Here is a 13,371-nt window from a genome sequence, read left to right on the forward strand (position 1 = left end):
TGGTAGCTTATATGTCTCTAGGAATGCATCCATTTCTTCCAGATTGCCTAATTTGTTGGCATATAGTTGCTCATAATATGTTCTTATAATTCTATTTCTTCAGTGTTGGGTTGTGATCTCTCCTCTGTCATTCCTGATTTTATTTATTTGGGTCCTTTCTCTTTTCTGTTAAGCCTGACCGGGGGTTTATCAATCTTATTAATTCTTTCAAAGAACCAGCTCCTAGTTTCATTGATCTGTTCTACTGTTTTTTGGTTTCTATTTCATTGATTTCTGCTCTAATCTTTATTAATGCTCTTCTCCTGCTGGGTTTTGGCTTTATTTGCTGTTCTTTCTCCAGCTCCTTTAGGTGTAAGGTTAGATTGTGTATTTGAGACCTTGTTTCTTGAGAAAGGCTTGTACTGCTGTATACTTCCCTCTTAGGACTGCCTTTGGTGCATCCCAAAGGTTTTGAACAGTTATGTTTTCATTTTCATTTGTTTCCGAATTTTTTTAAATTCATCTTTAATTTCCTGGTTGACCCATTCATTTAGTAGGATGTTCCTTTGCCTCCATATATTTGAGTTTTTTCCAAATTTCCTCTTATGAATGAGTTCAATTTTCAGAGCATTGTGGTCTGAAAATATGCAGGGAATGATCCCAATCTTTTGGTACCAGTTGAGATCTGATTTATGACCCAGGATGTGATCTATTCTGGAGAATGTTCCAGGTGCACTCGAGAATGTGTATTCTGTTGCTTTAGGCTGGAATGCTCTGAATATATTTTGAAGTCCATATTGTCCAGTGTGTCATTCAAAGCCCTTCCTTGCTGATCTTCTGTTTAGATGATTTGTCCATTGTAGTGAGTGGGGTGTTCAAGTCCCCTACTATTTTTGTATTATTATCAATGTGTTTCTTTAATTTTGTTATTAATTGGTTTCTGTAATTGGCTGCTCCCATGTTAGGGGCATATTTATAATTTTTAGATCTTCTTGTTGGATAGACCCTTTAACTTTGATATACTGTCCTTTCTTATATTTTATTACAGTTTTTGGTTTAAAATCTAATTTGTCTGATGTAAGGATGGCTACCCCAGCTTTCTTTTGATGTCCATTAGCATGACAAATGGTTTTCCACCCCTTCACTTTAAATCTGGAGGTGTCTTTGGGTCTGAGTCTCTTGCAGACAGCAGATTGATGGGTCTTGCTTTTTTATCCAATCTGATACCCTGTGTCTTTTCATTAGGGGCAATTAGCCCATTTACATGCAGAGTAACTATTGAAAGATATGAATTAATGCCATATTATTACCTATAAAATGACTATTTCTGTATATTGTCTCTATTCCTTTCTGATCTATGTTACTTTTGGGTTCTCTCTTCGCTTAAAGGATCCCTTTTAATATTTCTTGTACGGCTGGTTTGGTGATCAAATTCTTTTAGTTTCTGTTTGTGCTGGAAGCTTTTTTATCTCTCCTTCTATTTTGAGCGACATCCTAGTTGGATAAAGTATTCTTGGCTACATATTTTTCTGATTTAGCACCCTGAATACATCATGCCAGTCCTTTCTGGCCTGCCAGGTTTCTGTGGATAAGTGTGCTGCCAGTCTAATGTTTTTATCCTTGTAGGTTACAGACTTCTTGTCCTGGGCTGCTTTCAAGATTTTCTGTCTCTGAGATTTCCAAGTTTCACTATTATAGCTTGGGGTGTGACCTGTTTTTATTGATTTTGAGAGGGATTCTCTGGACTTGGATGCTTGTTTCCTTTCCCAGATTAGGTTAGTTCTCTGCTATAATTCACTCTGATATACCTTCTGCCCACCCACCCTTTCCTCTTCTTCTGGGATCTCAATTATTCTAATACTGTTTCACTTTATGGATCACTTCTCTCTGAAATTCTCCTCTTGTGGTCCAGTAGTTATCTTTTTCTCAGCTTTATTCTCCATCATTTTGTCTTCTATATCACTAATTCTCTCTTCTGCCTCATTTATCCTAGGAGTTAGAGCCTCCATTTTTTATTGCATATCATTAATAGCCTTTATTTCAACTTGATTAGATTTTAGTTCATTTCTCCAGAAAGGGATTCTTGTGTCTTCCATGCCTTTTTCAAGCCCAGCTGGTATCTTTAAAATCGTTATTCTGAACTCTAGTTCTGACATCTTACTTATATCCATACTGATTAGGTCCCATACTGTCTCTTGTTCTCTTTTTTGAGGTGAGGTTTTCCACCTCGTCATTCTGTCCAGAGAAGAACAGATGAACAAGAGAACAAAACAACAACCCCAGAGAAATATACACTAAACAAATCAGAAGGGACCTGAATCCAGGGGGGAAAAAAAGGAATATGATCAGATAGGTGAACAGAAGAGAGCAATAGACTGGATCCCGTGTGTATTTTGGTCTGTTAGAAAACTAGATCCCAAAATTCTAAAGAAAAACTTCTCCCTGGTCTCCATCCACAGTGTGCTCACCCAGCCTGTGACCAAGAGTTTCTATCTCAGGCACATGACCATGTTCCAAACCCCGTAGACTCCTATGGTGCGCACCCACGCAGCTCCTCCCAGGGGAGGAAGAGCGATGGTTTCGCCATGATTCTGTGGCTTGCTGGGCCCCTGCCTGGAGAGCGGTCACCGGACTGTGCCACAGTTCCTGGTTTATGGCAACCCTGAGCTGAGAACCCACTTCTGGGATCACTGATTGCAGCCGGCTTCCCTGCTCCAATGCCTGGGAACTTTGCCATTTGCAGGCAACGCCCCTCTTCCTGTGACCCCAAGGATCCTGAGACCACAATGTCCCACCTAGGATTCCGCCCCACTCCACCACCTGAGCACCTTTCAGGCAGGGACATTCCTCACTGGAGCAGACTTTTTATTTTATTTGACAGAGAAAGAGAGAGAGAGAGAGAGCACAAGCAGGGGTGGGGGGGACACGACGGGCAGAAGAAGCAGACTCCCTGCTGAGCAGAGAGCCCAATGTGGGGCTTGATCCCAGGACCCTGGATCATGACCTGAGCCAAAGGCAGATGCTTAACCAACTGTGCCACCCAGGTGCCCCTGGAGCAGACTTTTAAAAAGTTCTGATTTTGCACTCTGCTATATCACTTTCTGGGGCTGCTGACAGAGGCTCCCTCCTCCCATGGTTTATCTTCCCATTTATTGCCTCAGATTCACTTCTCTGCACCTTCTACCTTGTAGAAAGTGGTCACTTTTCTATTTGTAGAGTTGCAGCTATTCTTTTAGATCTTTGGTTGTATTCGCAGGTATTCGGAATGATTTGATAGCTCTGTAGCTGAATTCCTAGGACCAGATGAAACTAAGGTCTCCTACTCCTCCGCCATCTCGGACTATCCCTCCATGTCAAAATACCACTCAACTGTAATGAATTACCAAATCTTAGTAGAAGCTCTGGGGTGTCAATAATCTCAGTTATCTATTTTTGTCTCTCAAGCTGTTTCTGTATTCTTTTACCTATCAGTTTAAAGATTACCTCTGGAAAATGAAAACCTGTATTAATGCAAATGAAATAAAAGCAGTTTCAAATATTAGGGTGCCTGGCTGGCACAGTCAGGACAGAGTGTGACTCTTGATCTCAGGGTTGTGATTTCAAGCCCGAAGCTGGGTGTAGAGATTGCTTAAATTAATCAAACTTTTAAAGTGACTTTAAATGTAAACCTGATAAAAAAAAATAATTGTAACAGACTCTAAAACTATATATATATTTGTTTTCATAGGTGTCTTGCATTATCACATCTTTTTTTCATCATATGAATAAACAATCAAAATAATCAAGACTCAACTATAGCAAAATAATCATAGTTCATGTTTCGAAAATATTTACTTCATCCTTAATCACTAGATTATTTGAAATATCAAAATAAAATGTTTTACTATTTTCTATTTTTAAAGTATATTTACTTTAGAATTAAGCAGAAAAACTATTTCAAATACTTCAAAAAAATATAATTAATTTAATATATTTAGTACCTTCAGATTTTTAAGGCTTTTCTTTAAAATTTGGACAATATAATAATTCTTTAGGATAAAAAAAAGCCATATTACATATTCAAAGGAAAAATTTCCCAAGCTTGTCTGATTAATAGCGGACATGTTAACTTAGGAACTTATAACAAAGCAAACAATGATTAAATTTAAATGCTTTTATTCACATGTATGGTAAATACTGTCCCCTAATAAAAAAACCAATGACACTGTCTTTCAATCTGTCAAACTTACTAAAAAATTCATGTGTTTCTTTTCTTTATCACGTGTTGACATGGTATAGGATGCAGGATGTAAAAATCAATTTAACAGACATTATTAAATAACTTCACACATATGCAGAATCTTGGATAAATGGTTAAAATTATAGATGAACATTAAATGTGGGCACATGGATATTTCATGTCCACCAATGGGTTTAACAGAAAATGTGTTTGCACTGATTTCTGGTAACAACTTGCTCTCTGTGAATCTTTAAATACCCAATTCCAGATCTTCCAGCTCCTGGAGAAGGGCTTTCTCTTTTTGAATTTTCTCCAACTAGAAATAAGTTTAAAAGAACAAAGTTATTAAATAGGAAATGAAATAAAATAATTATTGGATCTACAGCCAAAACAGCAAAGGAGAAAAAATTTATAAAAAGAGTATTTACACTTTAACAGATCTACTGGAAAATACAGATTTAAAAATACAAAGAAACAAGCTCTAATTTGTTTCTTGGTATGAATCAAGGGGGCAAAGGACAGGTGCTGTCTTATTGCAACACTGAAGGTCCAAGAAATTTCCCATTCTACACTTGGGCTTCCCTCAGAAGGAGAGAAAGGAGCAAACAGGGCAGTGCAATCTGAAATATAGGAAGGAAGAGAATCTTATGTTTATTTTAATAAATTGCCTTTATTTTTAATAGCAATGGCTTCAGTATGCCTCTCGGGAATAGTGATTCTCTCATTCACCATGATCTACATCTTATCTTCCTCTATCCCTTCTGTTTAAGTGTAAAAACATTTTACCAAATATATGGCATATGTTTTCAAAATAAGTTTTTAAATTTATATGCTCTCCCACTTGATTAAAAAATTGTTTATAATAAAAAGGGGGAAGAGTGGTAGTGACTACATGCACAAATGAAACATGTAAAAATGACCTGATTTTTTTCCAGCTGTTTTCCAGCTGCTGCTTGTTCTTTCAGTTGTTCGATTGCTTTCAGTTTCTGCGAACATCAAATATAATGAGTCAAGAGAAGGAAGAATAAGTAATTTCAGTATTTCAGAATGCAAATTTTCTTAGTAACAACTCAATCACATGAATGGGAAAAATGAATAAGGAAAAAGTTATCTTACCTTTGGATCAAGGATAGTCTATTAAAATGCCAAGGTAAAATTTTTTTTTTAACTTAGATGTAAAATTAAGTATGTTAAGAACATGGGATTTGGCAAAAAAAATTTTCAAGCTTTCAAGTAATGGTATATGTGTACATGTATAAGTATGTAAATATATCACCAACTTTACCATTTATTCTAGCACTTCATTGTACCCCGACAATGTCTTTGGCTTTAAGAGATACTTTGTCAAGCAGCCTGGGAAGACTCTAGAAACCTGGTTTTACCCCAGGGCCATCATCACAAACTAGTGGCAATACGACAAATTAATAAATTTCTTTTTCTGTTTCTTCATCTTCAAAACTGGGATAAATATCTGTTCCTACCTATCTCACAAATTGTCTGATGAAATACTGAGTATAAAAGTGTTCAGCATATTTCTGTACAAAGGTCCATTTCTTATTACTCCAAAAATCAATAATAAAGCCTAAGAGCCATTAGATATCTAGGAATAGAACTAAAATCAGTGCCATTCCCAAATTATAGTATTTCATAGTGAGAAAGCGATAAGCAGAACTGACACAAACTTCTTAGATGCCATCTTTATACATTTCTCATGGATTTCTTTCAATAAACACATCTAGCTTTTATTTGTGTCTCACCTTCTTTAGGTTCTTGATTTTTTTGTCTATTTCAGGGTCTCCAGAGGTTGACTGCGGGATAGTATTTCGTGGTGTGCTCTGTGGGGCAGGAGTAGGTGCCAAATCTGGACTCTTCTCATTCCTTGCTTCCTGCAGGAAATATTTTCAAAAATTCAATTTTCTCAAATGAAAACACTAAAGTATTTCAACCAACATAGCCTTCGTATATAAAATGCAGAAACCAAAACGTGATTTTATCTTTTATACTACATTTTATATAAATGATCTGAATTGAAGGTCTCATGAAGTAGCCACATTGTCCCATAACAAAGATACAATACAACTTTAAAAAAAAAAAAAGAAAATCAAAGTATAAGGAGACACCCAAAAGGTTTTTCCTCTGTCATCATCAGAGGGAACACTTTGCTAGATCTAAAATTTAAAGTAGCATAATAATAAAATAAAAAATAATACTATATTAAGTAATAAAAGGACAAATGAAAAGAAATGAAATGACCTTAGCAGAAAAAACCAGGAGGTTTCTCTATCAGCCAACAAGCATTCCAAATTTTCGGATATTTTGGGATGTACCACTATATGAATGGTTTAGAAATGTGAGAGGGCTCTTCTAATTTAAGGTGTCTGAAGTTTCACTTTCGTGATGTCGTCCAAAACTCTAATGAGTATGTATGATCAAGTACATGTAATGGATAATGTTACCGGATTAAGTCCTACAGAGATTTATTTATAATCAGATCAGTTCAGCTCTTCCAAGGAAAACTCAAAGCGAGGTTGCTCTCAGTGTGATCAGACCTCTGATTCTGAACCACTTCGATTCCCCCTCAGGCGCCATATACTTGTTTCCTGGCCTTTGTGTGTGCTAAAACAACTTCAGGTTACCTGGCTGACCCTGCTTATCCTTTAGGCCTTTTGGAAAATTCTCTCCCAACCCAAAAGACTGGATTAGTTGCACAATACATGGTATGTATTCCTACTGTAACAGTGTATTGTACTATCCCCCATTAGGCTGTACCAGAGGTTTCTTTGTTCATTGTTCTGTTTGTGCCCCCAGCATAAGACCTGCTTTACTGCACATGCTAAATAAATAAAGTAGTCAAAGAACTACTCTCCTTTTGTAATTATGACAAGACATACATTTTGACAAGGGGGGGGGAAGTTATGTAAGGCTTTATTGGCCCTAAGATAGGATTTCTATTTCTTCCTTATAGAGTTCCCAGTGGAATACATAAAGCCCCAAGGCCAAAACTCTTACTCAGAGTTCTGGGTAAAATGCTTTGAATACCAAAGCATCCCAGGGGGACATGAAACACAGTATCACTCCTATATCTTCATATCTAGGAATGTCTGCCTGAGAGTTTTTGGAAAGTACAGAATTGGAGTCACTTTTTCTTTTTAAAGTCATGTTAGTTGTACTTTTTGTACATTCCAATTCAACAAATACTGATTTCTAACCCTCTATGTAAAAACGCATTACTGAGCAAGCACTTAACAAAGTGGTCAGAAAGAAACTGTTTAGATTCTACTCTTAAGAAGTGTACAAGTTCTGGCCCCGCCCCCGCCCCGCCCCGCCCCTGCTGGCTGGGATTCCCAAGCCGCTTACACACCGACCCCCGCACCTCTGTGAACAGGGCGCTGCGAGTGGTGCGGAGTGTGCGGGCTGCGGCCTGCGGCCTGTAGTCCGCGCATCGCCTCCGCGCCCGCCGCGGCTCTGGGGGCTAAGAGCGGGCGCCGTCCAGACACTGCGCACGGGCTCTGCTCTGCTCTCCGTGCGTAAATTCACAGACACATGAATGGTTAACAGAAAATGGTATTGGAACAGTGGGAATCAGCAGTTTTGCACAGGAAGCTTTGGGAGATGTTGTTTACAGTAGTCTGCCTGAAGTTGGGACAAAACTGAACAAACAAGATGAGTTTGGTGCTTTGGAAAGTGTGAAAGCTGCTAGTGAACTCTATTCTCCTCTATCAGGAGAAGTAATTGAAATTAATGAAGCTCTTGCAGAAAATCCAGGACTTGTCAACAAATCTTGTTAGGAAGATGGTTGGCTGATCAAGACAGCACTCAGTAATCCTTCAGAACTGGATGAATTAATGAGTGAAGAATTAATATGAGAAATACATAAAATCTACTGAGGAGTGAAAATGGAAACCCTAAATAAACTAGTATGAAACAACTTAAAAAAAAAAGCCTACAAGTTCTAATAATATGTAGTTCGGTATTTTCATAATAGAAAACTAAAGGAGAAGAGTGGGTAAAAGGAGAAGAGAGATACTCTGCCTATCAAAATTCACTTTGCAAACAGTTGAGAAAATTTTCTTCTAGGAAAGGTTAATGTCAATACATTTGAAAATCTATTAAAGTTAAGTGAAATATGAAATTTAACTTTCTACCACATTTTAAATAACCAAGAGTAAGTTAAAATGTCTGTATTATTATACTTAAAATTCTGGTCATTCTCTGAAAATGATGTATATATGGTAAGATTAAGTTCTTAGTTTCAGTTCCTTTTGGTAAAGTTCATAAGCTTATAGTCATCACCAGTTTAAAAAAGTACTTGTTTAGATCATGTACCTCTGACTCCTTCATCTTTGATTACTTAACTCAGAGGGCTGAGAAAGTGGATCTTGTCATGGACCATTTTCCTTTGTTCTATCACAACCATAACTAACTCCAACCAGTCATCTCAATAGACATTTTTTCAAAGACACAAAGATGGTCAACAGACACATGAAAAGATGCTCAACATCACTCATCATCAGGGAAACAAATCAAAACCACAAGGAGGTATCACCTCACACCTGTTAGAATGGTTAAAATCAACAACACAGGAAACAACAGGTGTTGGCGAGGATGTGGATAAAGGGGAACACTCTTGCATTATTGGTGGGAGTGTAAACTAATGTAGCCACTCTGGAAAACAGTATGGAGGTTCCTCAAAAAGTTAAAAATAGAACTACCCTACGAGCCAGCAATCACACTACTAGGTATTTACCCAAAGAATATAAAAATACTAATAAAGGGATACATACACCCCGATGCTTATAGCACCATTATCTACAAGAGCCAAATTATGGCAATAGACGGTGTCCATCGACTGATGAATGGATAAAGAAGATGTGGTATATACATACAATGGAATTATTAGCCATAAAAAGGAATGAATCTTGCCATTTGCAATGACATGGATGGAGCCAGAGAGCATTATGCTAAGCAAGATAAGTCAGAGAGAGACAAATACCATATGATTTCACTCAGATGTGGAATTTAAGAAACAAAACAAACAAGCAAAGGGAAAAAGAAAGAGAGAGAGAGGCAAACCAAGAAACGGACTCTTAACTATAGAGAACAAATTGATGGCTACCAGAGGGAAGGTGGGTGGTGGAGGATGGGTTAAATAGGTGATGGGGGTTAAGGAGTGCACTTGTTGTGATGAGCACTGGGTATTGTATGGAAGTGTGGAGTCACTGTACTGTACACCTGAAACTAATATTACACTGTATGTTAACTAACTGGAATTCAAATAAAAACTTTTAAAAAAATCTTCTAAAATAAATAAATAATCTTCTAATAAAGAGGAAGAAACAGCACTTATAAAGATAATATTCTTACGCTGAGTGGGTTTCAAAGGCCCTTAAATCTCAATGAGAAGGAATCTTATACTGCCACTATGGAAAACAGTATGGAGGTTCCTCAGAAAACTAAAAAGAGAGCTACCATATGATCCAATAATCCCACTTCTGGAGATATACCAAAGGAAACAAAATCATTATCTCAAAGAGATACCATATTCTTGTGTTCATTGCAGCATTACTCACAATAGCCAAGGTGGAAATAATCTAAAGTATTCATCAATGGATGAATGGATAAAGAAAATGTGGAATATATATATAAAAAGGACTATTATTCAGGGGCGCCTGGGTGGCTCAGTTGGTTAAGCATCTGCCTTCAGCTCAGGTCATGATCCTGGGTCCTGGGATCCAGCCCCACATTGGGCTCCTTGCTTAGTGGGGAGCCTGCTTCTCCCTCTCCCTCTGCTACTCCCCCTGCTTGTATTCTCTCGAATGCACTCTCTCTCTCTCTCAAATAAATAATAAATGAAATATTTGAGAAAAAAAAAGGGAAATCTTACCATTTGCAACAACATGAATGAACCTGGAGGGATTATGCTAAGTGAAATAAGACAGACTATGAAAGAAAACACTGGATGGTATCACTTATATGTGGAATCTATTAAAAATAAAGTCAAACTCTTAGAAACAAAGAGTAGAATGGTGGTTGCCAGGAGCTATGGAGTGGGGGGAATGGGGACAGACTGGTAAAAGGGTACAAACTTCCAGTTATAAGATGAATAAAGTCTGAGGACCTAATACATAACATGGTGACCACAGCTGATAATACTGTACTGTATAACTGAAGTTTGCTAAAGAGTAGAACTTTCAGTGTCCTCACCTCTCAAAAAGTAAATGTGTAAAGTGATGGATGTGTTAATTAACTCAACTGTGGGCATCTTTTCACAATGTTTACCTATAACAACTTAACACGTTGTACACTTAACAATTTTTGTCAATTATGCCCGAAAATATTATAGCTAGGAAAAAAAAAAGAAGAAATCTTATCTACCAGTACTTAAAAGGATACTACTAACTTGTAATATTCAGGGCCAGTAAGAGATCTCTACTCACACTGATGAAAGGACAATTCCTGCTTTTATACAAATCAAATACATGGAATAGATCATTATGCTTAGAATGATCTAAACCTGACCTATTTAAAGATATTTCTGGAGGGGCGCCTGGGTGGCTCAGTCGTCAAGCGTCTGCCTTCAGCTCAGGTCATGATCCCAGGGTCCTGGGATCAAGTCCCGCATCGGGCTCCCTGCTCTGCGGGAAGCCTGCTTCTCCCTCTCGCCCTGCTTGTGTTCCCTCTCTCGCTGTGTTTCTGTGAAATAAATAAATAAAATCTTAATAAAAAAAAAGATATTTCTGAAGATGAAATATATTAACTACAAAAGAGCACACTGGGGCGCCTAGGTGGCTCAGATGGTTAAGCATCTGCCTTCGGCTTGGGTCATGATCCCAGAGTCCTGGGATCGAGTCCCGCATCAGGCTCCCTGCTCCTTGGGAACCTACTTCTCCCTCTGCCTCTCTCTCTCTGTCTCTCATGAATAAAAAAAAAAAAAAAAAAAAAAGCACACTGATTTTTTTTAAAGCTCAGATTTCAGTAGACTATGGTTGCATAATGCAATTCTATGCCTTAAAATAGTAATTGCCTACCAAAACACATAAACAACCTAGAATTGTCAAAATTCAAGCATTACCAGCAAGTCTGCATTATCTGAATCTTAAAAATGTGATCATAATAACTTCACTAACCAGATACTCCTAGCCTCGCTGATTGTACTATCACCATAAGCCATACACAATCATAATTTCTCACTTATTACACTGGTATGGTTTTTCAACTATAAAATCCCATAAAAATTATTTTAGAACAATTCCATTGTTTTGGGTATTTCTGGTGTTTAGACTCCCAGTTGAACAATTTCCTATAGTAATGTAATACTGAGTAACAAAATGGCTTTACGGTCATGTAATTTCTGATCTCTCTTAACAAACATATGCTTTCAGAGAGCAAACCATACCACTTCACACTAGCTTCAACAGAAGGGTCTATAACAAGTAACACACTACACAATCCCATTAGGGTTTCAGGTTTTAAGGCCAGATCCACTTTCCTCACTTCCTCATTATACAAAGAGAACTACTCAGAAATTCATAGGCAAACACAAAAGAAAGGTATTCTGGCTATTTAAGTCTAATTCCAACTACATTTTATAACACAGTGGTCAAATCTTGGGGTGCCTGGGTGGTTCAGCTGGTTAAGCGGCTGGCTGACTCCTGATCTGGGCTCAGATCGTGATCTCAGGGTCCTGGGATTAAGCTCCACATTGTCTGCATTGTCGAGCTCTGTGCTCAGCATGGGAGTCTGCTTGAGGATTCTCTCTCTCCCTCTCCCTCTGCCCTTGCCCCTACTCATGTGCACATGCATGTACTCTCTTTCAAATAAATAAATCCTTTTTTAAACAATTTTTTTTAAGGATTTTATTTATTTATTTCAGACCGAGAGATACAGAGAGAGAGACCATGAGCAGGGGGAGAGGCAGGGGGAGTGGGAGAAGCAGACTCCCCACTGAGCCAGGAGCCCGATGTGGAGCTTGATCCCAGGACACTGGGATCATCACCTGGGCCGAAGGCTTAACCATCTGAGCCACCCAGGTGCCCCTAAATAAATAAATCTTAAAAAAAAAAAAAAAACCCATAATAGTCAAATCTTTAGGACTACAATCTTTAAACTCTGAGGCTTAAATTAAGCTAATTTAACCGATTTTGCATATTTTGTTTCAAAAAGATTAGTGTCCCAAATACCTGTTTTGCAGCTTTCTTAGCCTCATGCTTCCTTTGATTTTTAAGGGCTGTTTTTGATAATGGCTTATCATTTCCTGCTTGTGGTTTCATATTCTGAGGTGGTTCCTCTTCATGCTGTGGAAAATGTGAAACAAACGATTGTGAAATGGAATCCATGCTTTTAAAAACATGTTATCACAAATTATACAATTTTGTTGGTGTGGGATAAACATTTTATTAAATTTAAGATCACTGGCAAAGAATATTTCAAAACTCCTATCAGTAGTAGACACACTCCAAACTGTCAAGGATGGATTTAATGAGTATCTTCCTATTAGTTGATATATGATGTCTTTCAGTTATACAAGTGCTGGCAAAATACTGTATAGCTGTGTTAAATAATGGAACTTTTCTTAGTACTATTACTGACACATGCTTCATATGAAATTAGATACTAACAACAGCTTCTTCCCGGATCTTTCGGGATCTGACTACTGCCAACAGAAACCCAATTGCCTCATCTGCTTTCTTTGCACAAAGAATTACTTCTAGGTCTTTACATGCAAAATCAGAGATTAGAAGCTTAAAAATAAAAGCAAATTAAAAACTAAAACAGACCAGAAGAAAAAATACCAAATAGGAAGTGGTAACTGCGTATCTGTAAATCCAGGATTAACATAATGAAGAGGCCCACAAAAAATTTCAGACTATAATAATAAAAACAGATAATCATTTCCATCATGAGATATTTATATAACCACCCATCAACTATATTCCACAACAGAAAGGGTGAATTAAGGATAGGATCAAGGAGGTGGTGGTATAAAACATGGTGACTATGGTGGATAACACTATCGTATAATTGAAATTTGCTGAGAACTCAAATATTTTCGCCACAAAAAAAAAAAAGGCGAGGTGATAGATTCATTAACTAACTAGATGGGAGGAATCCTCTCATAATGTAAACCTATATCAAAACACCATAATGTACACTTTAAATAACTTGCAATTTTA

The 13,371-nt window shown here is 37.5% G+C and overlaps 1 protein-coding gene and 1 pseudogene across 2 annotated transcripts in view; one reads left to right on the forward strand and one right to left on the reverse strand.

Annotated features, from left to right (window-relative positions):
* Positions 1–4,117: 4,117 nt before the first annotated feature.
* The window catches only part of EIF2A (eukaryotic translation initiation factor 2A), a 35,804-nt gene continuing 26,550 nt past the window's right edge, over positions 4,118–13,371 (reverse strand). For both annotated transcript variants that reach the window (XM_028103131.1, XM_028103130.1), the window contains 4 exons: positions 12,379–12,492; positions 5,956–6,084; positions 5,119–5,184; positions 4,118–4,514 (listed from right to left, as the gene is read on the reverse strand). In XM_028103131.1, the coding sequence (XP_027958932.1) occupies positions 4,449–4,514; positions 5,119–5,184; positions 5,956–6,084; positions 12,379–12,492 (375 nt within the window). In that variant the 3' untranslated portion in view covers positions 4,118–4,448. The remainder of the gene's footprint in view (positions 4,515–5,118; positions 5,185–5,955; positions 6,085–12,378; positions 12,493–13,371) is intronic.
* On the forward strand, positions 6,596–8,092 carry LOC114209010 (glycine cleavage system H protein, mitochondrial pseudogene; annotated as a pseudogene).

Source organism: Eumetopias jubatus, unplaced genomic scaffold (assembly GCF_037043125.1).
Source record: "Eumetopias jubatus isolate StellerSeaLion01/CBP00866 unplaced genomic scaffold, mEumJub1_p1.0 scaffold_1, whole genome shotgun sequence".
Lineage (NCBI taxonomy): Eukaryota > Metazoa > Chordata > Mammalia > Carnivora > Otariidae > Eumetopias > Eumetopias jubatus.